Source organism: Mirounga leonina, unplaced genomic scaffold (assembly GCF_011800145.1).
Source record: "Mirounga leonina isolate KUSES-001 unplaced genomic scaffold, KU_Mleo_1.0 Mir_99, whole genome shotgun sequence".
NCBI classification, from domain to species: Eukaryota; Metazoa; Chordata; class Mammalia; order Carnivora; family Phocidae; genus Mirounga; species Mirounga leonina.
Window position 1 is genome coordinate 4,230,033 of NW_023270971.1, and position 26,608 is coordinate 4,256,640.

Here is a 26,608-nt window from a genome sequence, read left to right on the forward strand (position 1 = left end):
AGAGAGAGTTTTGGCATTTCTTCCCTACTCCTTCCCTGCTCTAGCCTATGTTTATGGCAGGGGCTGAGTCTTTCCATGCTCACGGCTCCTGTTGGGCACCCTCCTCCACAGCTGAGCTCTCCTGGGCTATCAGGAGTAGCAGTGGCTCCCTGTTGTTTCATGTCCCTGGGCGCTCAAGTCCCTTTGCCTTGCCCACACCTCTTGTGAGTAGTTCCTTAATTAAAGTCTCTTCATTTGAGCGGCCTGAGTCAGATTCTGTTTCCTGCCAAGATCTGATTGAAACTGTATCTTTCAGCAATAATATCCTGTGATTTTCACACTTGTGGTCCGAGCAGACATATATATGCTTTGTTCAGGAAACAACATCCTGAAAGAGGTACATTACGGGCACTAGAATTATGACTTCTGATTCAGGTGGGTAAGTAACTGTACATGGGCTATTTTTTTAACTCAGGACTTCGGACTCTAAAAGGATCTGTTGATAATGATTAAGTCCAATTATGTCAAGTTTACTAAACAGTTACCTGGAAAATCACATATATAAACATATACATGTATCTCAACTAAATAGTATCACTGGTAAGACTTCAGGTATAAACTTTGTGTTTACTAATGAATTGGAGAAAACACTAATCCCTGTTGTAGACTCGTCTGAATTGTCCCTTGTCTTCTACTTGCATTGTCCATATTCAGATGATTCTTCTATGTATGTTCCATGTTGATCTTGTTCTGTGTCCAGGACTTGATTTGCCATCTAGAAAATGAATGTCATCAGGGACTAAGCCTTCACTGCTAAAATATCATAAAGTCTTGGCTTCGTTCTGATGCATTTGGCAAAATGCTGGCTGCCTACTGCTTTTATTCCTTGTTTTCCCATTGGAACAGTAATCTTTTATTTAATCAGTTAAAAATATAGTTCAGGAGGCCAGTTTTTGCCAATGGTAATTACTAGTACTTTAAAACTTGAGAAGGAAGAGATTTTCCCCAGAAAACTATTTTTTTTAGATAAAATAATAGATTTACCGTATGTTGGTTTTGACCAAGGGATTTCTTTTATCAATTTTTTCTGACCCTTTTCTCCAAGAGGATTGGTCATTTGGATGCATGTGACCTTCCCCGTCACCAGTCTCTTCTCTATATGGATCTCTTGACACCTTCACAAAAGTAAAAGCCTAAAGAACAAACAAGACTATTCTAGATGTCTGGGATGGAAAGTTGATAGGTCTTCTAGGAGAGTTTTTTTCTCCCCTGGACTATGAATTATTAAAAGCCTCCTCATCTTTTAGACTACTGAGCACCATGATTTAGATCCCACACCAAGCATCCTTGGGTTTGGCTGAGTTGGTCTCTTTGAATACTGTCAGCTGGTGTAGCAACCTGCTGGCCTCAATCCTATCAAGTGAGTCACAAAGACAATTTTTTGACTTCTGACTGCATGAGACTTTGTTCTTACAACAGGTGTCTGGCAGTTAGTACCATAAGCCCAGTGCCACTCAGAGAAGGGCCATCTTCCTTATCATCATGCTATCTCACTGCCCGGCTTCCTATATTCTTGCTACATGTTACATGGAAATGGCTTCTCTGTGTGTGTGAATGCAGTCTGTGAACTGGAAGCACATAGTTCCTAGGGCCCTCACTCTTCTTCTTCTTTGCTTTTTCAGAGACAGGTTTGAAACTCATTCTAGTTAGAAGAGTACTCTCTGATTGAAATCCAAACTTTAAAACATTTCTCTGGCCACCTACCACACAATCTACACACATTGGGCCTTAGCACTTCTAGTGTAACAGTTTTAAACATCTCAGCATTGGCAGCTCAGGGGCTTCTGGCTTATCAATTACCCAATAATATGTAAAAATAAAATATGTCTAGAACCGGCCTATTACTTAGCCAGAATAGATGATGCCGATGTGGTGTGACTTGATCAAAACAAGGAATATTCTCTACCCAACCGTCTTCATCCCTGCCGCCATACCTGACAGCCCATTATTAAAGATCTGTAGAGTTTTTATTATTATTATTTAAGAAACATTAAATAAAATGAGAATACATGATAAAGAGGCAACACCTTAAAATATTTTTGAGCTATGAGATGTTGGCTGGTATTTGCTGACAATAAATCTTTGCAGATGAGGATTGTTAAGAGAAATGAAGATACTGAGAATAGAGATGAAAGTGTCCCCATGGTCAATTTTACCTTCTTAGGAATTTGGTCTTGACCAGTTCTGATAGTTCTGGGTTTTTGTTTTGTTTTATTTTGTTTTATTTGTTTATTTGTTTTTTGGCAAATTTCAGAAAGCACAGAGAGAACTAAAAGAAACATTCAAACTTTATTAAGGGAGAAATGATTAGAAGTGGATTTTGAAACATGTTCTTTCCTGTTGACACATGTTCAAAGAATGTCTGGAGGAAATACTAAATTAAAATACAGACTGATTCAACTGTTGGCATCAAATCACTTACAGTGTGATATGGTTGCTATCTTGAATATGAGGGAAAAGAAAAAGAAGCTTCCCAAAGTTATAATTTTGTTGATGAAAACAATGAAAATCTTAATTTAGAATCTATTTTGTTATTTTGATTTTATCACTGTGAATTCCCTTGGAGACATTTACTCAAAATGGCTCTACTATATTCCTGGTTCCTGATATTACTGGTATAAAAGAGTATAGGGAGGACAAAGGCTTTACTATTTCAAATATAGAGTTAGTAACTATAAATATTCACCTATGAATATTCCTTCTCAGGTAAATTTTGAGTCTTCCTCCTGAAAAGTCAGGAAATGTAGTAGACAGGTAGCAAGTTATAAAATCTTGACGAAACACATAGTTTGGCACAACCACCTACCTGTCCTTTTGCTCACTTAGCAAGTCCATAGAATGTTCATTTTACTCTGTGGGGAGCAGAGGTAAGTATATAAGTATATATAGTAAGATATAAATATACTTCTGTCCATTCCCACCTTGCTAACAGAATCCCTATTTTGCTCAGGTTTATTCCTCCTCAAAGATGATCCAAACCCCAGCTCCATAGATGTACCCAAGGCAGTCCAGTGGGAAATGGGAAACCTCATTCTGCTTGCTAGTGACTGCTTTCAGGAAGGAACGTGATCTTACTCTGTCCAACAAAATGTGGGAGGGAGAGATGCCAATGTGCTTCTGGGAAAGGTGTGGCATCCTAAAATACACCTGCAGGAATTGCTGTGGATTTTTAGTTCCCTCTAACCTTGTACCCAAATGTGACACCTGGGGTCATGAGGTTAGTGAACACAAGGACTGAGGATGAACCCCTGAGTCTTGATAGTAACATTGAGCCCTGAATTAATCAACCCTGGTGTCCTACCCCTGAGTTTCTTGTTACATGAGAAAGCGAATTTCCTTGTTGTTTAAGTCCCTCTGGGTTGGATTTTTTGCTGCTTGCAGCTGAAATCATTCCTTGCTGGTGCGAAGTGCACAGACACAGTTCTCGAGAAGCTAACAATCTCAGATGAATAGGCTGAATATGATAAATATCATAATAATATCAAGCAAGATGTTAACATGACTTCTAAGGCTTCCTCTTGCTTTTGGAAGAGGGAAAAGTTACTTCCACCCAGAATGATTAGGAAGCGCAACATGTGGAAGGTAGCAGGAGAGGCTACAGGAGAATAGTTGGTGGAGCAATATTATGAAAAGAGGTCATGATGGAAAATTGAAGATATTCACTGTTTTCCATCATGAGTTGAATGGAATTCAGGTGTCCGGACACGTTCTATAAAAAGAACTGTTCTGTGGTAAAATAAAGTTGAGAAAGTGAGCATACTCTAGCTCCACAGAGCCCCTTGGATATTAACAATGCATATTAGCATTTAAAGGCTTGAAGAAGTCTTGAAGACCAAAACTACACTTATCTTCATTGAATTGCCTATTTGTTCCTGAAACTTCTTGGACAACAGAATGCTTCTTGCTTCAGGACAACTGCTATCATCACACCTATGGGTACACAATTTGGGAAAGGTTGGGCTGAAGAGAGTAGAGAGACTTCTGGAGAGAATTTGGAGAACAGGAAGAGGAAGTGGCAGTAAAGAGACAAATAGTGACGAAAGGGGTGAAGAATATACATATAGCATATCAGGAGTCAGGGACAAAGGATTCTTCCAGGAAAAGCTGGTCAGCAGAGTAAAAGGATGCAAAAAAGTAAAAAAAAAAAAAAAAAAAATGAGGACTGAGAAAAGCCATGACAAGAGTCACTGAAAATGTATTTCACTAGTAAAGCGAGAAATGAAAACAATTTGTCAGGATGACAAAAGATAGTAAGAAATTGATTATGAAAAAAGGAAAAGGAATGATAAACTGAGGATCAAACATATTCAAGTGAATATCTTTCATGAATAGATAGGTCTGTTGCTTGCATACAAAATTAATGTAGGGATAGATGGATGGATGATGGATGGATGGATGAATATTGAAGGAATGAGCTAGTGAACATGTAGAAATTCAAGTTGCTATTTAAAGAAATAATTAAAAGTTAAAGTCCCCAGGAGATGAGGAAAAGAATAAAGGTGTCCCTCTTTAGAGGTGTTCCCACTTGACCAGGAAGAAAAGATGAGTAGTTTGATAAAGAGACAGATTCTCCTTCAACTTCTGAAGTAGAAGGCGACATGATGGTATCTAGTAAAGTGGGAAACAGGATCCTGGGGAAGATGAAGAAAGTCTGGGAAGGGTATTGTGGCCCATGATCTAGAGAATGAAAAAGACATGAGTGAAAGAATTTCTAGAGCACAGTGAACACCCTACTTTTGAGCTGGTGGGGTGGCCCACTAGGCTCTGTGATTTCTGCAGGAGTACTCTTTAAGCTAGAATCTGAGAAAGCAAACGGCAAGGGTGTTGTGTAGTTGGGCCGTTCTGTAGTAGAAGGTTATGAAGGTAGACAAGCCTGGAGTTGATATGTGGACCTTGTTACTATGACTGTCTTGTTCAGACTGAAAAGAGGTCAGACGTGTGCAGAAGAGAGCTAGTGGACATGGCTACGTTGCAAGAAGGTCGGTGATCTGAAATTCTGGCGAGAATAGAAAGTGTGTATTTTGGACTTCGGAGAGAAAAAGAGGTGAATTAAGGAACTGAAAGAAGGAAAGATGATTTAAACAGTTCATGATCTAAAAGAAATATCACTTTTCCCAGCACCATTTATGGAAGAGACTGTCTTTTTCCCATTGCATATTTTTTCCTGCTTTGTCAAAGATTATTTGACCAGAGTTGAGGGTCCATATCTGGGCTCTCTATTCTGTTCCTTTGGTCTATATGTCTGTTTTTGTGCCAGTACCATACTGTCTTGGTGATCACTGCTTTGTAATATAGCTTGAAATCAGGCAGCGTGATGCCCCCAGGTTTGTTTTTCTTTTTCAACATTTCCTTGGTGATTCGGGGTCTTTTCTGATTCCATACAAATTTTAGGATTGTTTGTTCCAGCACTTTGAAATTGGAATTTTGATTGGGATGGCATTGAAGGTATAGATTGCTCTGGGTAGCATAGACATTTTAACAATGTTTATTCTTCTGATCCATGAGCATGGAATGTTTTTTCATCTTTTTGTGTCTCCTTCAATTTCGTTCATGAGTGTTCTATTGTTCCTAGAGTATAGATCCTTTACCTCTTTGGTTAGGTTTATTCCGGTGTCTTATGGTTTTTGGTGCTATTGTAAATGGAATCATTTCTCTAATTTCCCTTTCTACAGTTGCATTATTAGTGTATAAGAAAGCAACTGATTTCTGTGCATTGATTTTGTATCCTGCCACATTACTGAATTGCTGTATGAGTTCTAGTAATTTGGGGGTGGAGTCTTTTGGGTTTTCCACATAAAGTATCATGTCATCTGCAAAAAGAGAGAGTTTGACTTCTTCTTTGCCAATTTGAATACTTTTATTTCTTTTTGTTGTCTGATTGCTGTTGCTAGGACTTCTAGTACTATGTTGAACAATAGTGGCGAGAGTGGGCATCTTTGACGTGTTCCTGATCTTAAAGGAAAGGCTCTCAGCTTTTCCCCATTGAGGATGATGTTCTCTGTGTGTTTTTCGTAGATGGATTTTATGAACTTGAGGAATGTTTCCTCTATCCCTATACTCTGAAAAGTTTTAATCAGGAAAGGATGCTGTATTTTGTCAAATGCTTTTTCTGCATCAATTGAGAGGACCATATGGTTCTTCCCTCTCTTATTTTTTTTTTTTTAAAGATTTTATTTATTTATTTGACAGAGAGAGACATAGCGAGAGAGGGAACACAAGCAGGGGGAGTGGGAGAGGGAGAAGCAGGCTCCCCGCAGAGCAGGGAGTCCGATGCGGGACTCGATCCCAGGACCCTGGGATCATGACCTGAGCTGAAGGCAGTCGCTTAACCAACTGAGCCACCCAGGCGCCCCATTTTCTCTCTTCTTATTAATGTGTTCTATCACATTGATTGATTTGCGAATGTTGAACCACCCTTGTATCCCGGGGATAAATCCCACTTGGTTGTGGTGGATGATCCGTTTAATGTATTGTTGGATCCTATTAACTAGGATTTTGCCGAGGATTTTGGAATCCATATTCATCAGGCGTATCGGTCTGAAGTTCTCCTTTTTCATGGGGCCTTTGCCTGGTTTCGGGATTAAGGTAATGCTGGCCTCATAGAATGAGTCTGGAAGATTTCCTTCTGTTTCTATTTTTTGGGGAAAATTGGACAGCCACATGCAGAAGAATGAAACTCGGCCATTCTCTAACACCATACACAAAGATAAACTCAAAATGGATGAAAGACCTCAATGTGAGATATCCATCAAATTCTAGAGGAGAACATAGGCAATAACTTCTTTGACATTGGCCACAGCAACTTCTTTCAAGATACACCTCCAAAAGCTAGTGAAACAAATGCAAAAATGAACTTTTGGGACTTCATCAAGATAAAAGCTTCTGCACAGCAAAGGAAACAGTCAACAAAACAAAGAGGCAACCCACACAATGGGAGAAGATTTTTGCAAATGACACTATAGATAAAGGGCTGATATCGAAGATCTACAAAGAACTTCTCAAACTCAACACCCAAAAAACAAATAATCGAGTCAAAAAATGGGCAGAAGACATGAAAAAACACTTCTCTGAAGAAGACATACAAATGGCTAACAGACACATGAAAAAATGTTCATCATCATTAGCCATCAGGGAAATTCAAATCAAAACCACATTGAGACACCACCTTACACCAGTTAGAATGGCAAAAATTGACAGGGCAAGAAACAACACATTTTGGAGAGGTTGTGGAGAAAGGGGAACCCTCTTACACTGTTGGTGGGAACGCAAGTTGGTACAGCCACTTTGGAAAACAGTGTGGAAGTGCCTCAAAAAATTAAAAAGAGAGCTACCCTATGACCCAGCAATTGCACTCCTGTGTATTTACCCCAAAGACAAGGATGTAGTGAAAAGAAAGGCCATATGCACCCCAATGTTCATAGCAACAATGTCCGCAATAACCAAACTGTGGAAAGAGCCGAGATGCCCTTCAACAGATGAATGGATCAAGAAGATGTGGTCCATATATACAATGGAATATTACTCGGCCATCAGAAAGGATGAATACCCAACTTTTACGTCAACATGGATGGGACTGGAGGAGATTATGCTAAATGAAATAAGTCAAGCAGAGAAAGTCAATTATCATATGGTTTCACTTATTTGTGGAACATAAGGAATAGCATGGAGGATATTAGGAGAAGGAAGGGAAAAATGAAGGGGGGGAATCGGAGGGAGAGACGAACCATGAGAGACTATGGACTCTGATAAACAAACTGCGGGTTTTAGAGGGGAAGGGGGTGGAGGGATGGGTTAACCCAGTGATGGGTATTAAAGAGGGCACGTATTGAATGAAGCACTGGGTGTTATACGCAAACAATGAATCATGAAACACTACATCAAAAACTAATGATATAATGTATGGTGATTAACATAACATAATAAAATTAAATTAAAAAAAGAAAAAACTAACGATGTATTGTATGGTGACTAACATAACATAATAAAATAAAATTTAAAAAAATTAAAAAAATAAAAGAAATATCACAATTCCAGGGGCGCCTGGGTGGCTCAGTCGGTTAAGTGTCTGGCTTTGGCTCAGGTCATGATCCCAGAATCCTGGGATCGAGCCCCATGTCGGGCTCCCTGCTCAGCAGGGAGTCTGCTTCTCCCTCTCCCTCTGTCCCTCCACCCTGCTCATGCTTTCTCTCTCTCTCTCTCTCAAATAAATAAATTAAAAAAAAAATCTTTAAAAAAAAAGAGAAATATCACAATTCCATTGTTGCTAAAAATCCATCAACTGACCCGTCAACCATGAGAATTTAGTAGATTATGCCTTTGTTGACTTCTATCTTCTTAGTCTGGTAGTCTTTTTACCAGTACTTACTATCATTGTTATGCTCTTATATATATATCAAACCTATACCTCCTAAACTTTGCAAAAAAATGTGCAATGTGCTTTATTTTTTATCCTATAATTACCAAGATTTTAAAATATTATTTTAAATAATTATTCAAAATATTATTTATAGGTCCCTATTGAGGAAAATTGACTAAAATATTATTTTATTTGTATTTATATTGATTTGCTCAGCAGTTGAGCCCACTTATTATGACTCTTATCTTTTTTGATCAATCTGTAAGACCACTTCATATATTAAAGATATTCTCTTCCAGGGGGAATGTTTTTCAATACAAATGACAAACATTTTGTCATAAGTCTTGGATGTATCTATAGTGTTGTTTGCCTTACATTAAGTCATAAAATTTTATATGCTCTAATACTGATGGTTCCTTTCTGCCTTCCCCTCTCCAACAGTATTTTAGATTTACCATTTCAGGGATACCTGGGTGGCTCTGTCAGTTAAGTGTCTGACCCTTGATTTCAACTCAGGTCATGATCTCAGGGTCTGTGAGATTAAGCAACCACTTCGAGCTCAGCAGGGAATCTGCTTGAGAATCTCTCCCTCTATCCCCACCAGGCACCCTCATGCTCTCTCTCGGAAATAAATAAATAAATAAATAAATCCTTTTTTTTTTTTTAAAGATTTTATTTATTTATTTGACAGAGAGAGACACAGCGAGAGAGGGAACACAAGCAGGGGGAGTGGGAGAGGGAGAAGCAGGCTCCCCGCAGAGCAGGGAGTCCGATGCGGGACTCGATCCCAGGACCCTGGGACCATGACCTGAGCTGAAGGCAGACGCTTAACAACTGAGCCACCCAGGCGCCCCATAAATAAATCCTTTTTAAAAATTACGATTTCACTTAGATTTATAATTATTTCATTTTTCATAGACAGTCTTTGATCCACCTGCAATTTGTGATAAAAAGTAGGATAGGGATTCAGGGATAGTGGCGGAGAGGGGATGGAGATGTGCTAGAATGTGTATGCCTATGCATGTGTGTTGTTTGGTCAATCATCAGCCTTTGGTAAGATGATTTCTATCATGCTTAGAACTACATGATAAGGGCGCCTGGGTGGCTCAGTTGGTTAAGCGACTGCCTTCGGCTCAGGTCATGATCCTGGAGTCCCGGGATCGAGTCCCGCATCGGGCTCCCTGCTTGGCAGAGAGTCTGCTTCTCCCTCTGCCCCTCCCCCCTCTCATGTGCTCTCTCTCATTCTCTCTCTCTCTGAAATAAATAAATAAAATCTTTAAAAAAAAAAAAAAAGAACTACATGATAATTTCTACTTGATCTCATCTAAATGAAACATTGATTTTTTGAGTTTCAGCTGGGCCATAGCCTCATTAACAAATCTGCATGTGTGTTGTTTGGTCAATCATCAGCCTTTGGTAAGATGATTTCTATCATGCTTAGAACTACATGATAATTTCTACTTGATCTCATCTAAATGAAACATTGATTTTTTGAGTTTCAGCTGGGCCATAGCCTCATTAACAAATCTGACCATCCCCTTTGAAATACTTACTATTTTGCCTCCTGTGACTTTATTTATTTTATGAAACCCTTCTGATTAGTTCAAACAACGGACTTGCTTTCAATAGAATAAGATGATTCCTTTTTAAAGACCTGTTTCTATTGTAGAAAGCTGATATATTTGGCTTGGGACACATCTGAGATGTTTAAATATAAATGGATGTGTTCTCTCATCTTCAACTGATCGTTTCCTTCTTTCTCTACAATATTTATTTCCTTCCCTTTGCCTTCCCTTCCTGCTTCTTCTTTTCTTCTGGTCATTATCATCTGGCTCTTTCCTTGACTTGACCTACATATTGATCCCAGTTTTCTCCCTAAAACCCTACCAGGCTCAAAAGTCCTTAATTCCTCTGTGCAAGGCCAGTGTCCCCACAGGCCTGGAGCTGGGAAGAGAGGTCAGGGCTACAAACCTTCCTTTGGCAGTCATCCCTGGTGAAAGGATTTTCACATGCGTAAATCGTTTAGGACAGAGACTGGAGACAGCGTGAGTGCAAGATTTTCTGGATCTGCCTCAGGTCCAGGACATCGCAGGGACCACCCCATGTGGGACTCTCCTCATCACTCCCAAAACATTTCAGCTCAGTGAAAATGAACATCAAAAGCCACCCTGAAGAAGAAAAGAAAATGAAGAGATGTCAGCTTGCAGCCTAGAGAACCAGCTGAGAGGACAGTGTCTGACGAGGCAGCCAGCTCGGGGAGCACTAGGAGCCCCCTTCACCATAAATTCCTATTTAAGAAAGGAAGGTGGTGATTCACATGCAAAATATGTTCTGATGAAAAAAGTTAAGATGGAGGAAGATACAACAAATTTCCTTCCAATCCACTCTCATCCCCACCACCATTCCAGCACGGGGAGGTCCTGGAACAGTTCTTGGAAGTATTTATGGGGCTTAGGAAAAAGCAGAGCTGCATATGCTGCAACCCAGCTCCCCCAGTTTCTCTGCCCAAGAGAAACCATTGACTATGGAGACCACTGAGAAACCTCTGCCCTTGAGGTTCAGGCCAAATCCCCAGCCCAGGTCCCCGTCAAGGGATACTTTGCATTCCTTATAGCGATTGTTCTCAAGCTCATCCGTTTTAAAAAATCTCGTGGGAGGCATGGATGTAATGTGAAGCTGGGTTGGTATATTTTCTTGGGACCTCTGGACACAATGTCCTCATACAGCACCCCAATAGCCTTTCCCAGCCAATTTTCTTTTCTTTTTTTTAAAAAAGATTTTATTATTTGACAGAGAGCTAGAGAGAGAGAACAAGCAGGCAGAGAGGCAGGCAGAGGGAGAGGGAGAAGCAGGCTCCCTGCAGAGTAGGGAGCCCGATGCGGGGCTCGATCCCAGGACCCTGGGATCATGATCTGAGCCGAAGGCAGCCGCTTAACCGACTGAGCCACCCAGGCGCTTCCCCCAGCCAATTTTCAAAACTGCCATAGTTTCACCATATTTGTTAGCAGATTCATTGATCAAATGAGTGAAACCATTATTGGACAGAAGTCAAGGCTCGTAGGGTGGAAGGCCATAAAGGAAGGACCCAGGGGAATTCTGCCAAATCCTGATCTCACATGCCTGGGGCTGAGGAGGATGGGACAGCCAGGGGAGTCTTGGAAATCTTGGTGTTGGGAAATTTTTTCAAAGGAGGCTAAAAGGGAAGAGAAGGAAAGAGCTTGAAACAGATCTACTTTGCAGCTGTGTGTACAGAGCCGTGGTCAAACTACCTCCGGGGAAGACCAGGTGTGTTTGGGGTTTTCGTTGTTGTTGTTCATTTGTTTGGTTTCAGTTTTAGTCCATTGTGGACCAATACTTTCATACCATGCAACACAAGTAAATAGAAAACTTAAATTTTGGGCGCCTGGGTGGTTCAGTTGTTAAGCGTCTGCCTTCGGCTCAGGTCATGATCCCAGGGTCCTGGGATCGAGTCCCACATCGGGCTCCCTGCTCGGCGGGAAGCCTGCTTCTCGCTCTCCCACTCCCCCTGCTTGTGTTCCTGCTCTCGCTGTCTCTCTCTCTGTCAAATAAATAAATAAAATCTTAAAAAAAAAATAAAAGAAAAAAAAAGAAAACTTAAATTTTATAAAAGGCATAAAGAATATATGCCCTATTTTATGATTAGACTGAACAGATAATAAATAGCATTTTATTAACTAAAATAAATTAGTATGGAGCCCTGACAAATGGCTGTAACTGCTTCTAAACTGACACTCAGTTTCTGTCCTTAGCTTGCCCTAGGTGGGTAATGAACAGGTCACGGACGGAGACAGTTCTGGGGACACGTTTTGAACGGCATGGCTTTAGAGGGCAAGGCTAATGAAAGTGATGAAGCAGGTGTCTAGTCTGGGAAAGAAAGCAACCCAACGGAGGGAACCACACGTGGTCTTTGGGCAGACAGCTGTTCCATAAGGGTCTCCCAAAACACTGGAGGATCAAAAGAGAGAGGAGGGATGAAGGAAAACAAAAGCACTGTTTTTGCTCTCTCCAAGAGCAGCTCATGAGGACCGCTGAGCACCACGCAGCACAGGCGGACCGCAAGGTCCCTGATTTGTGAAGCCGGTCCAGTGCTGAGCACCGCCACACACTCGCTCAGCCCAGCACAGCTGCTGCAAAAGCCATCCAAAGCAAACACGGCTCTCCCCACAGCAGACTCAACAGAACAAAACCAACACCCAGAAATAAATTGGATCGCCGAGCTCATCATGTTACACAGCTCACTGTTCTCAAATCCAGGATCCTGAATATAATAACAAATGATACTATTAACTGGCGCATCGGTCTGAAGCCAAAAGCAAATAACTCATTACTATAAACCAAATTGATTCTCAGAATTTTCCGGGTCAGCTACAAGAAAGAGTTATGAGACTGTCCTCCCAATTGAACTAAATCTCACCCATGTCTCATTGCAGTGTATATGGCTAACTCCTTTTTCCCCTCTGCAGAGCCAGCTTGCCTCTTAGCACATCTAAACTTCAGGGACTTCTCAAAGCGGGGGAGACATGTGGTCAGGTTGAAAGCAACGTGGAGCCTGGAGCCAGCACCTAAGGGCTGAAGAACCGACCCTGCCACCTGCTAGCTTGGTAATCTTTAGCAACTCTTTATCCACAAAACAAGACTGACGGCCACCTCCCTGGAAATTCAGTTGAAGATGCTTAGCAATTTGTAAAAAGCTACGTGGGTATGAGTCCTCACTACATAGAAATAAGCAGCTGAGAGATGTTTTAACCATGCCTCCCGACCCCTCCAGAAATGAAGCTTTGTCTCTTACACAGTTCATTTCCTCCTCAGAGTTCAAACCACTTCTGCACACCACACATGATTTTCCTTATGTCCCCAGCATCACTGGGATATAGGAGGGAATTGGCATCACTAGATCCACTTCGCAGCTTGGAAAAGTGGCTTATGTGCGATCTACCTAAGGCACATTAGCAGTGACAAAGATGACTTGAAAATTCATAGGGACGTTTGGCTGCAACTAACAAGTTTGGTTTATGAAGTTTGTGGCTTTTCTTAATCCACTCCCCCTTGTCTCACCCGCTGGGACTCTGCAACAGGAAGTCACCACTCTGCATTCATTTTGCTGTTAATTCTGCTTATGTAACACCCAGAAGAGCTTTACTTTACTTTGCTGCATCCTTGTAAAGTGAAAACAGGATATTTTTCAACTTCTATGCCCTGGCAGCACATTTATTAACATGCAAGTTATTTCAGGTCAGGCAAATAATTTGGTCCCCGTTACATGCTGTGGAACCTTAGGTAAATTAAGAAAACATGAAAGTATATAAATGATCATGTAAAGAGAATTTGGAAATAATAACAATTTAAGACACTTACATAATTAAATTATAATATATCCTATATAATTATAATATTGTTTATTATTATTCCTACTGTCTTATGCTAAAAAACAATTTGGTAGGATTCTCTTGCAATCTGCCAAGCATAATAGCTCTGGATTTCAATTCTCCTTTATAAAAAAAAAAAATAAGGGATAGGATGCCTATATCTTAGAAAAAAGAAAATAATTTCTGTGAATTCAAGGTAAATTTTGGTCAGTATTTCTGGATTGGGGTTCCAGTGCCAGATTTATCTATTTGTACTCATAAAATTTGCACCATTGATCAGCAAGAAGCACAAACAGAATCTTGTGGAATCTTAAGTTTAATAGCTTTGGTAGTGAAAGAGAAAGTACCATAGAAAGCGAGGCTATATATTTATCATCTGTTCCCGAGGAGAATGACGAAATGCGGTCTTTGATTTTTAAAAGATATTATTATCAAGGCCCTGGATAATCACATGATTACTTTCAATTAAAAATGAGTAAAGGAGAGACCCGGAATTAAAAATGTGTTACCAATGTTCCTCTCTAATACATTATGAAATTTCCCAAAAATGTAACTAAAATTAACCCAAATTTGGTCAGATTTAGAGTAAATGGCATGACTAGGAATAAGTTTGCTACAAAACATATGGGTTTTTCTGGATGATGTTCAGGCTTTAGCTAAACCTACTGCAATGCAACAACGATCTGTGCAAGGTTCCATGTCTCTCCACATAATAAATCTATGTCCAGATGAAAAATAGAGAGAAACTAAATATGATAGGCACCACTTTCTGCCAGGAAAAATAAAAAGTATTACTATAGAGCAATGAACATCTTTGGATCCTGTCTGCAGCTTCATTAAGTTCTTATGGCTTGGATGTTTTTTATTCTTTCCCCATTTATAACATGAGTACTCATATAGATATTGAAGAGGGTTCACTCCTGAAATGAGTTCTTTATTGCATATACACCAAAAAGTGCTAAAAGCATAGATCTGATCTCCTCAAACTGATAAACACTTTCAAACATAGGTGTGAAAAACCAAGATTCGAGTTCCACCACTGCTGTCTGAAACACTTGTGGTGAGAAAGATAAAACTTTCAAGGTCAAAGCTCAGTCTTCAGAATCTTCTTCCTTCACCAATGCCATCAGAATATTTCATCTAGGCTTCTTCAATCAAAGCCATTAAAATGGTGAAGTTTTCTTTTTTTCCTCTATTTTTCCTAACAGCTGGGGCTTATATGACTTCAGAGTGTAAGTACCTCCTAGACCCACCACATTTACGCATCAAATGAATTTCTAGTGATTGTGTTGTTATTTAGAAATGAAAATTTTTCCCAACCATGTCTATCCCTTGAAACTGCATTATCAATTATTAAATTTATTATACTATTTTATATTATTATTTAATTATATATTATATATGTTATATATAATATTATATATTATTAAGTGTACATGTGTTTATCGGTAAAATTATTATAGCCATTAGGAGATTGTAGGGTGTTTTTTTTTATCTTGGAAATGATATAATGACTATTGGAAGAAGAATTACATGAAATAATCCGCTTGGATCTTTCATATTAAATCTTTGGGTTTTCTTCTGTAGGTTTCGGCATGGAGATTATTGGAGGGCGAGAAGTGTCGCCACATTCCCGGCCATTCATGGCCTCCATCCAGTACCACGGCCACCACCTCTGTGGAGGCGTGCTGATCCACCCACAGTGGGTGCTGTCCGCGGCCCACTGCCGCACCCGGTGAGTACCTGCTCTGACCTTGTGCGTTCTACCTCCACCGGCTAGAAGAGAAGCTCGCCTCTCCTGGAGAGAAGTTTGTTTTTTAACATTCTAAGTTTAATGAGCACTGTAATGTTTGAAGAACACAGATGTAATATCAAGGGGTATAAATAACAGTTCAATCATATATATGTATATTCTTTTAATTGAAATAGAGTTGACGTATAATATCAGTTTCAGGGGTACAACAGTGATTCAACAATTATGTACATTATGATAGGTTCACCACGATTAAAGTATTATATTATTGACTATATTCCCTGTGCTGTAGTTTCATCCCTGTGACTTATTTATTTTAAAACTGGGAAGTTTGTACCTCTTACTCATTCGTCCATTTTGCCTATCCCTCCACCCCTCCCCTCTGGCAACTACCAGTTTGTTCTCCGTATCTGTGAGTCTGTTTCTCTTTTTTGCTGTTACTGTTTGTTTGTTTCTTTGTTATTTTGTGGATTCCACATGTAAGTGGAATCATATGGTATTTGTCTTTCTCTGGCTTATTTCTCCTAGCATACTATCCTCTAAGTCTGTCCATGCTGTAGTAAATGGCAAGACTTTCATCTACCCTTAGCTTCCGTGATCACTGACCAACTGGTGGAGTTGACTTACCCTCTTGCCCATCCAAGTTTTCCGCCCTGAGTTTTCCTTTTCAGGGAGAACTGGGCCACCTTTCCCAGGCAGGCCATGGGACAGATCCAAGTCCTCCGTGGAAGGCCAGGGAAGGCAACAACCGTGGTAATTGGGGCAGCGGCCTTCCTGACCTTGCTAGACAGCCTGTGTTTGTATCTCTGCTTTCCCATTTTACAAAAGGGGAATAATAATAGTAGTACCTGTTTCATGGGGTTTGGAGGATTAAATAGTACCTATTTAAATATTTTAGTATGCTTAGCACATATAGTAAGCAGAAATAAGTTGCAGTCATTATTGTTATAGGTACGAGAAGCCTGCGTGGTTAATGGATTTTTAGACCCCTCATGTTAACTTCTCTGCCCTGCCTCCCACCCCAGAAGCCTGAGGCCCACAGTTTGGGAATGACAGCCATAAGGGGGCAACAAACTTCCCAGCAGAAAAAGAGGGAAAAAAAGTTATAGATGATTTCTACAAGGAAAAAAGAGCTATTTTTCTGGGATACTTAGAACAAAAGCTTTTCTCAAAGTACATTTCAGTCTGTGATTCTCTTACTTCAGCTAAAAAGTCCCAAGCTCTTCTTGGGATGCTGCAACCTTTGCAAAAGGAAAAGCCATAGAAAACCAATTTGGTGTTTGTTGCTTTGTTTACTTGTTGGTTTGGGGGGATTTGGTTTTTGTTGTTTTTGTCTCTATGTTTCTTTCTTCTGTCTCTTGCCTGAATAAGCCAAGGAGAGATGGGGCTTTCTTTCCTTACAAACATTATAGCACTTCACTTAAGAATCTCTTGGCCATAATGGTTTGCTAACCAGACTATGGAGCAACTGAATTGACTTGCTTCTCCATGTCGATTGCCCACATTTTAATAAGACTAGACACAAATTTAGAAATTTTGAAGCCTGCAGAAAGTGAGAACTTCTGTTTTATTTCTAAATAGCAAGCTACTAATCTCCAGTTTAATATGACTACGTCATTCATATGGGGTTTCTGCTGTCATAGAAACCACCCTTACATCCCTATCACTTCTATCCTGTTCAGAACACTTGTCTCCGAAGGACCAGCGAGGCAGAGGGTGACTATCAAGAAATGTTCATTCAATTCAGGATATGCACATCTTCAAATATCCTTATGGCACACATTCAAGTGGATTCTAACCTCCCCAGACATAGACCTTGACTTATAAATGCTCAAGAAATTCTGGGTAGAAAGAAGGAAATAAATTGGAAGACTTTCTTTTTTTTTTTTTTTTCCAAGCCAAAAACACAGTGTGTGAAGTCCTTCACAAGCCATAAAGTGCTTTCCAAAAGTAAATAATACTATTAATTTGAATTTAAAATTTTGTCAAGTGAACTTGACTTGATAGGAGTGGGTCCTCAAACTGACAAATTGGGGAAAAGAGATCTTGGAATTAAAAAAAGAAAAAAGAAAAAAAGAAAAGAAAAACCAACTCTTGCTAAATACCATTTTAAATGGCCAGAGTTTAAAGAACTCCAGAATATATGGATCAAATTTCCTCTCCAGGACACTTGGGTGTAAAAATGTAGGTGGATTGGTGCTTAGAAAAATATTAAGCTTTATGAAATCCAAAATATTTATGAAATAGTTTAATGGTGGCTTCCCACAAATGTACTCCCAAGTATCCTGGGGGAATACTTACTAACTTGAGCCTCTGCTTTCAGCAAAACGGTGAAGGAGGCCAGATCTGGGGTGCCCCCTTCTCACTCCCCATCCACGCAGCTCCTTACTGCGCCTCTTGGCCCCTCTTAGTTGCCTTGCCAACTAGAAAAGGAAACCAGTAAAAAAGCTTCTTGTCTAATTTTATTTACAGCATTTCAATTTATCAGAAGCAAAACTCTCACCAACTCTTTTCCATTGTTTTTCTGAATCTCACCCCTCACTGAGCATCCCCTCCTCTCACCTGCCTGGGCTGTAATTAGATGAACACCCCCCTACCCACACACCCCCCCCCCGCCCCCGCCGCAGCCCCTTCCACTTGGCCTCCCCACCATCTCAGACCGCCCCAGGGCATCCAGAGTAGAATGGTGTAGATTCAGGCCCCGGGGGCTTAAACCAGTTGAGCTTCAATCCCGCCTGCATTTGCATCCTGGAGCCTCCCCTTAATATCTGTGGGACTTTCTCAAGTTTGTTCATTCACCTGATCCTCAATCTTCTCATCTGCAAAGTGGGGATAATCCTAATACCTCCCTCACAGGACTGTTGTGAGGTGTAAATGAGGGACAATATGTAAAATGCTTCGCACAAAACCTGGCACAGCACAATAACGTAGTAAGTGTTATATCATGTCATCAAGTTATTTTCTGTACCTTCCGTGGTAGTCACTGAGGCACAAGTCTGATGATCCAGGCGTGCTGAGGATGGGACTGTAATAGCCCCTCTCCAACAGCCAGGTAATTCCCTCGTGTCTTAGACTAAAGAGCCGCCAGGGGGTCAGGACCCAGTCTGTGTCAGCCCTGGAGGAGTGGATCTAAGTAGAAACAAGGCTCAGTGCTGAGGCAAACTGGCAGAGGAAATAAGGGGCTTGAAGGGGCTTGACATGGGGCTTCCAGAGTGTCATGGAAAGGAGCCCTGGACTTGGAATCACAAAAGGTGCGTTTGAGTCCCGATTTCCCTACTTATCATGTGTGTCACCTTTGGCCAAAGAACCCTTCCACCAATGAGGACTATACCGCACATCAGCTTGAACAACACTGAGAAAGGGTTCTTTTTAAGCCCAGTGGAAATAATGTTTCAGTAGACAGAAAAGGATTACTGTGAGCAACACTCTGGTTCCTGCTCTGCATGTAGTTCTGTTCCAGGTAAGTCCAGGGTGGGACTCAGAAAACTGCATTTTAAACACACATCTCCAGAGAATTCTGAAGCAAAGACCACCTGTGGAGAAACCCTACAATAAACAAATGAAAAACACTGGTATTATTACATTTCTGTGTGAATTCAGACCTGGGTTTAGCTAAGGAGGTGGCATCCTAAAACTCAGGTAATTCCAGGTATCCTGTGGGCAGAAAAAATGACCTTTCAGATTCCAGTTGGAGTGTATCAGGAAACAGAAAGTCAGAAAGCATTCATAGTCTGCTTGCATTGTATTGGGTATTAACATGTCCTAGTGGAGACAAAAATAACCAAAATATTTCAAAGGCATTAACTAATCAAGTACGTTGGTAAAAGATGAGGAAAACCAGAAATTTTCTCAGCAAACATCCCCTAATCAAAATTCATCTTCCACACCCGCATTTGTACCCCACAGCCTTCCTTGTGTTTTTTATACATGTTTCCATCTTTTCTGTTAAAGCAGTAGTCCTGGGGATTTGGTATCATTCTCCACCCTCCCCCCCACCCCTCCACAGTTTGGTTTTAATGAGTATGTTGAATTTGAATTTGAATCAATCCTAGGAAATCTGATCCACATCCTTTGAGAAATTTCATCCCCATCCTGATTTTGCAATAGGCAAACTTTTCAACAAATAGAGCTGAAATTCCCAAAATAAACCAAAATAAACTATTTTGGTAGAAACTGAAGAGTGGTCATTCCTGGCAGTCACAGTCCTGCCATAGGCAAACCCACCCCACTGTAGTCCTGAGCTCCTTCTTCGAACCTGAAACAACACTTTCTTCCGTTTTCTGTATGTTTCTGTGCCTTTTAATTCTTATTAATCTTTATGAATCCATATGTGGGAGTATGTGTGTGTTTTTATTTTTAATTGAAGTATAGTTGACATACAATATTTTGAGTTTCAGACGTACAACATAGTGATTTGGCAATTATGCACATAATGGGATGCTCAGCATAAGTGTATTTACCATCTATTACAAAAGTTATTGCAATATTATTGACTATATTCCCTGTGCTGTATTTTTTATCCCCGAGTTTTTTTTTTTTTTTTTTTAAGATTTTCTTTATCTATTTGACAGAGAGAGACACAGTGAGAGAGGAAACACAAGCAGGGGCAGTGGGAGAGGGAGAAGCAGGCTTCCCACTGAGCAGGGACCCCGATGCGGGGCTTGATCCCAGGACCCTGGGATCATACCTGAGCCGAAGGCAGATGCTTAACAACTGAGCCACCCAGGCACGCCCCACCCCCCACCGAGTTATTTTATGACTGAAAGTTTGTACCTCTTAATTAATTCCCTTCACCTATTTTGCCCATCCGCCCACCACCCCCCTTTGGTAACAACCACTTTGTTCTATGTGTCTGTGAATCTGTTTCTGTTTCTGTTTGTTTGTTTGTTCATTTGTTTTGTTTTTTAGATTCCACACATAAGCAAAATCCTATGGTATTTGTCTTTCCCCATCTGACTTATGTGGGTGTGGATGTTTTTATTATAATCTGTCTTAATCCCTCTTTCAAGTGACAATGAAATAGTTACATGTAAACAAGTGTAAGTCTTTCTAGAATCTTCCTTGTTCCCTAAAGGATTTGAAGGAGCTTCCTAAAGGCACACATTAAAGTGGGATTTTTTTTAATAGAATGCTGAATGCCCCAAGGTGTTGTCAAGATCTCAAAAAAAGAAAACATTTCTATTTCCATAACTAGATGTAAATGTAATTTGGTCGACATGCAGTAAATCAAATCAATTGTCGCACTATCAAAACACTGGTACTGGAGCTGTATATGACCAGGGATAAGACAAAACAAAGCAAAACAACTCTTGTTTCTTTATCTAACTCACCTGTTTCTATCCTCTAAATCTCCACAATGGAGTTATCAATGGCTACTAACCCTACAGTGTCTTTATTTCAAACTAGCAATGATTTTTCACATTGAGGCAAGTCTTCCTTTCTTGTCCAAATTATCTTTCTAATTGACAGGACAGAACATAGCTTATCTGACAGCCATGTAATGGATCTTATTTTCCATATGGCCCTGAGATGAGGTCTAGATATACCAGATTAGTGAATGCAGAGTTGAGTCTTTACTTTTTAGTTATTAAAACACTTAATGTTGGGAAGATGTAAGAATTTTGGAGATTGATGGTAGTGATTAAAGAACAACAATGTAAATGTATTCAATGCCACAGAACTGTACATTTAAAAATGGTTTAAATTATAAATTTTATGTAATGTATATTGTACCTTAATTTAAAAAATTAACAATGGTGGGTATAAATCTCAACCCACAACTCGAGAAATATAATTTCTTTTTACATAAATTAACAATTTTGTTGTAAACTTGATCTCAATTAGAATTTCATTCCTTTTCCCCACAGTAGGGTATAAGTTCTGATATTCTTTTGAAATACTAGGGAATTGAGGTGGGGTGGGTCTGAGAGCAGGTCTTTTGGCCCTTTATATCATCCTTTCATGCTTGGGTTCACTAAGACCTCTGTCACTCCACCTAATCCAAACAAGTTACTTTAAAGATGGCCTTTGTTCCTCTATGTTCTCCACCATTTCTACTCCCCACTGGGGTATTTGGGACTCGTTCTCTTCCTTCTATTCTCTTTGCTTTTTTTTTAGGCATGCAAAAGTCCAGTTTTTCAAAGTGATTTTAGGAGCACACTCTCTCTCAAAGAAAGAGGACTCCAAACAAACATTTAAGATTGAAAAATTCATACCATTCTCAAGACTTACATCATATCGTAAATCAAATGATATTATGCTGATTAAGGTATGTAGTGTTGCCTTCCTTCAATTTCTCCAGCATTCTTATACAACATAGTTCAGCTGTTATATCATCTACAGAAAAGGATTTTGTTAGCACTGTCCCCATGTTTGAGGTAAATGTGACATATTCTATAAGGGCCCCTTTTACTTTATATACTGCCTTGAAAGAAACAAGAATTTATCACAAATGCATCAGGTCTGTGTTTAAACAAAGAAAAGCAACCCTGATGCTCACATATGTGGGAGGGGAACATCCCAACAAGCCCAAAGATCCCCACTGGAAGCTTTTTTCTCCAAATGCTTTTATCATTAGCAAATGAAAATTGCAAGTCCTTTATACAACCGAGCCAACCAAGTGAATTCAGGGACACGTAAGTGAGTTATAACTTAGTCTAGACCATACTTAGTCTAGTCCAGACTTAGTCTAGACCATACTCAAGGGTCTTATCCAGCAGGAAACAGCCCAGCCCTCAAAGTCATGACCTATGGATGTTATTCCACAGAAAACCATCCAATGCAGAGCAAAGGCCAGTTTGCTTAAGACTGGGCAAAATTCCTGCTCTGTCTAAGCTCCCTCCCTGAGCATCATTGAGCTCTACAGGGATTGGAGAGCATTTCAGAAAAGTAACAACCACAAATACAGCTGCAGGCTACCACCAAAGTAGATTCAAGAAGAGGGATGCCTTCCTAGACCAGAGGGACCACACATACATTGCTCAGACTAATAGCAGAATACTACTGGGGACAAATGATAATTTATGTTCTTTTCAATCTGTCAGCTTCACACGGCTGCAACACTTGACAAACATGTCCAGCTGCTCCACCCAAGCTCCAAAAATGATATCAGAGCTGGAACAAAATGCCAGGTTACTGGCTGGGGAGCCACCAACCCACAATTTTTAAGGACCTCTGATACCCTGCATGAAGTTACTGTTACGGTTGTAAACCGAAAACTTTGCAACAGCCCAAGTTATTATAACCACAACCCTATTATAACTGAAGACATGATATGTGCAGGAGACACCAGGGGCCAGAAGGATTCCTGCCAGGTAAGAGCCCATCCATCAAATAGACAACTCAGAATGCTGTGCATGCAGTCGAACCTCCATGTGCTCCTAGCCCAGAGGAGAGGTATGGAGAACAGAAAATCACAACTCCAGAGAGTTCCTCTCCATTCCTGCACTGAGTTCTCTATTCTTTCTCATCTACCAATGTGAATGAGTCATAAGAACTTCCCCAACACATAAGAACTCTTTAAATGTCCGTGAATCAGGATGATAGACTGCATCTGATAACTTTTACAGGCTTCTTCCAAGGGATCTTACCATCCTTAGAAAGCCTACCAACTCTGAGGTCACTAGTGGTGTAAAATATAACTCCCTTCCCCCCCAAAAAAACCCACCATTGTAGGCAATCAATAGAGAGGTGTTGGAAAGCCCAGATGCAAAAAGCTCAAGTATATGGTATGTGTTTCTTAAATGATGTTGACAGATTGACTGAAAGGAAAGGAGGCATACTTTTCAGAATCTCTTGTTTTCCAAGGCAGTAAAAAAACATAGGTGTTCATGTTTGCAGGTGACACGTAGCACAGATGGATTACTAATTTTTAAGAAATTAGAATGCACTATTGACATCATACTGTATTAAGCCTTGTTGAGGGGAGGACATGATGCTTTCAAAGATCACCTGTATCTGCCGTGCCCCAAGATTGTCATCCCCCTCAGCCTCTCTTTCCATGGCAACCAGAGCACAAAGTGCTACAGTTCCCCATGGGAGTGGCAGCAGAGGCAAAGGCTGCTCTTCAGATTTGAAAGCCCCCTCTTGTCACGCTGTCACTTTCCTTGACAGAATTGTAGTTACATGTTTAGGTCTGAGTCCTCAAGAATCCGTTCACGGAGCAAGTATTTACAAAGTGTTGTATTTGTGCCGAGCATTATATTCAATTACAGGAGAATGCAAAAACGGGAAAAAAAAAAAAAAGACAGAGTCCCTGCCACCAATGTATTTAGTACGATACATTTCTCCTCTCTGCCCATCTCAGTAGCAACTTGATTTCAGATCCGTGAGCACCAAGATGAAATCCACAATTTAAACATTTCTTTCATTTCAGTGGATTCCTTTAAACTTTATATCTACTCATTCCTTAATGAATAAAGTTCTATAGTCACTGATTATCAAAGGTTGTATATATAAGTAGTCCTAGACGGAGACAGGGATATGGACAGAGAGACAGACAGACAGACAGACAGATGGACAGAAACATGGTCCCAGACAGAGATAGGGACACAGAGACAGACAATGGACAGAATCATTGCCCTGGCCAGAGACAGAGACAACCCACACTGAGTAAGGGGCTATATCAGGAACTCTTGAGGACACAGAGAAACCAAGGACCCACATAATAATCATTTGAGTAACAGGTAATTAATGGTAGAAAAAGTTCAATAGCTTCTCACCAAGTATCTGTCTATTTTCTTCTTTCTAGGGTGACTCAGGTGGCCCCTTGGTTTGCAAAGGTGCCTTCTATGCCTTAGTCTCTGCAGGTCATAAATGTGGTGATGCCAAGAAGCCTGGAATCTACACCCTAATAACCCGGAAATACCAGGCTTGGATTAAAAACAAGCTTGCTCCATCTCAGACAAACTATGACCACAAATGATTTTCTTGGGTCTACCAGTTGCTTGTTTTATTTTCATAAGATGTCCTAGAGTCCACGTTTGTCTTTATATGTAGTTGGATGTAAAGTGGAGCACAGCTAGGGTCCACTCCTGCTTCCGTAGGACTGATTTTGTCAAGGAATCAAGTTCTTTTTCACATCTGTAACTGCTGTGTTTTTACTGTGCTGATTTCATTCTGAATAAAACTTAGAAGACTATGTCCTTATCTTTCATGCAAATGAGAAAAAAGCAAATGATATACTTCCCACTCTATTCACACTCCCCCAAAGGGCAAAAAAAACCCAAGCCTTCAGCCAGGCACCAACTTCAACCAGGTTTATGCTGTGATTTCTGCTGTGGTTTTACCCTAAACTGTGCTTTTAAAATAAGAAACAGTAAATTCAAACACCCCAATTCAAGTGAAAAAGGAATCATCAAGGCTAATACAAATATTTAGGATAGTACTTATTATTGATTTCTGTCATACTTCATTCCACACAGGATTTAAGGCAATGTACAAAAATATGTGCCATAAAACTAAATATGAAGTTAAAAATAATTTTTCCTCAAAAAATTAAAAATAGAAAATGTTATATGATCCAGAAATTCCACTGCCAGGTATTTATCTGAAGAAAATGAACACACTAACTTGAGAAATTATCTGTACCACCCCATGCTCACTGCAGCATCACTTACAATGGCCCAGATGTGGAAGCAAGTTAAGTGCTCATCAATGGAAGAATAAAGAAACTGTGAGATATATATATAGATATATAGATATATATATATATAAAATATTCAGTAATACATATAATATATATTATACATATATATGTATATGTTTATAATGTGTATGTATATAATATATAATTATATGTAATATATATATAATATTCAGCCATAAAAAGGATGAAATCTTGCCATTTGTGACAACATGGATGGGCCTCGAGGGCATTATTCTGAGTGAAATAAGTCAAAGACAAATATCCTATGGTCTCTCTTATATGTGGTATCATCTACAGAGAACGGATTGGTGACTGCCAGATGTGGGCAGTCGGGAGATGGGAGAAATGGGTGAAGGGGGTAAAAAGGTAAAAAAAAAAAAAAAAAAAAAAATTTAAATCATAAATAAATAAATAATTTGGTGAAGAAACTGAAGCAAGGGGGAAATGAGACCTTTGAAGAAGAAGATGAAGACAGGAGTGTTACTACCCAAAGGGCCACCCTTTTCTTCCCATACTGTTGCTAGAAGGAGTTGTGTTTGCCTCGTATGCTTCACAGGAATCAATACAAAAAGAGCAACACAGTCAGTTATATGAATTACAGTATCCAGGAAATAAAAATCAACTTATCTGCCCAGACATAGGACAACTGGTGCTGATACAGGGCCTGGAGAGGACTTTTTTGGGGGGATCTGTGTCAAGGATGCTGTTCCAGGGCTCCCACATCCCTACCAACTGTATCAGATCACTTGAGAAGATCCTTCTGTAACACACGTTGCCCCAACTCCTTGCTCAGACATTCAGACTGAATGGGCTTGAGGTGGGCCTGGAAGTCTGCACGGTTTACAAACAATTCAACTGATTCCTATAAATGGGCAAATCTAAAAAGCCGCTAATAGCGAACATCCTTAAAAACATCTTACAAGAAAGAACAATTGTTCTTTTATAAGCCCTTCGGTGTGAACCGAGGACTGCAGACCAGAGTGCAATTCAGTCAGTGTCCTGGAGGGTCTCACTGTCCTTGACTATGGCCGCCCCGTAATGAGAATCTGACAATTTCTAATCTGGTGGCGGAGGACAGGGGAGTCATTCAGGCTTCTCCTTCAACAGTCGGAAACCAAAAGGTTATTCTCAGTCTCTATATTTCATTTGGGTTTCAGAGGATGCATAGTGCTCATTTCTAGGTGCCACCATCGGGTTTCTTACATTCATATAAAAATGGATGCTTTTATTTGTTTGTTTGTTGTCATGGTCCTCAGGAACCACCCACCAGGACTACTCTACTAGAAATACTTTGACAAGTGGAAGCACTGGGTTTAAAAGGAACCTAATTAAAATTATAGAACTGCTTTGAAAGTAAGTAGTAAAAAAAAAAAATAGTAGTTAAAAAAAAAGGTTCTTTCAGTATTCCATTTTGTATCATTTTGATT

At 40.0% G+C, this 26,608-nt stretch overlaps 2 protein-coding genes across 2 annotated transcripts in view; one reads left to right on the forward strand and one right to left on the reverse strand.

Moving 5' to 3' along the window:
- Positions 1-26,608, reverse strand: part of LOC118006735 (endothelial cell-specific molecule 1-like) — an 86,398-nt gene that overhangs the window by 21,443 nt on the left and 38,347 nt on the right. The window lies entirely within an intron of this gene.
- Positions 14,916-24,880, forward strand: LOC118006734 (granzyme K-like). Its single transcript, XM_034999494.1, has 5 exons — positions 14,916-15,014; positions 15,370-15,517; positions 21,653-21,803; positions 22,579-22,848; positions 24,285-24,880. Exons 1-5 carry the CDS (start codon positions 14,951-14,953, stop codon positions 24,456-24,458), a joined length of 807 nt encoding a protein of 268 aa, XP_034855385.1. The 5' UTR covers positions 14,916-14,950; the 3' UTR covers positions 24,459-24,880.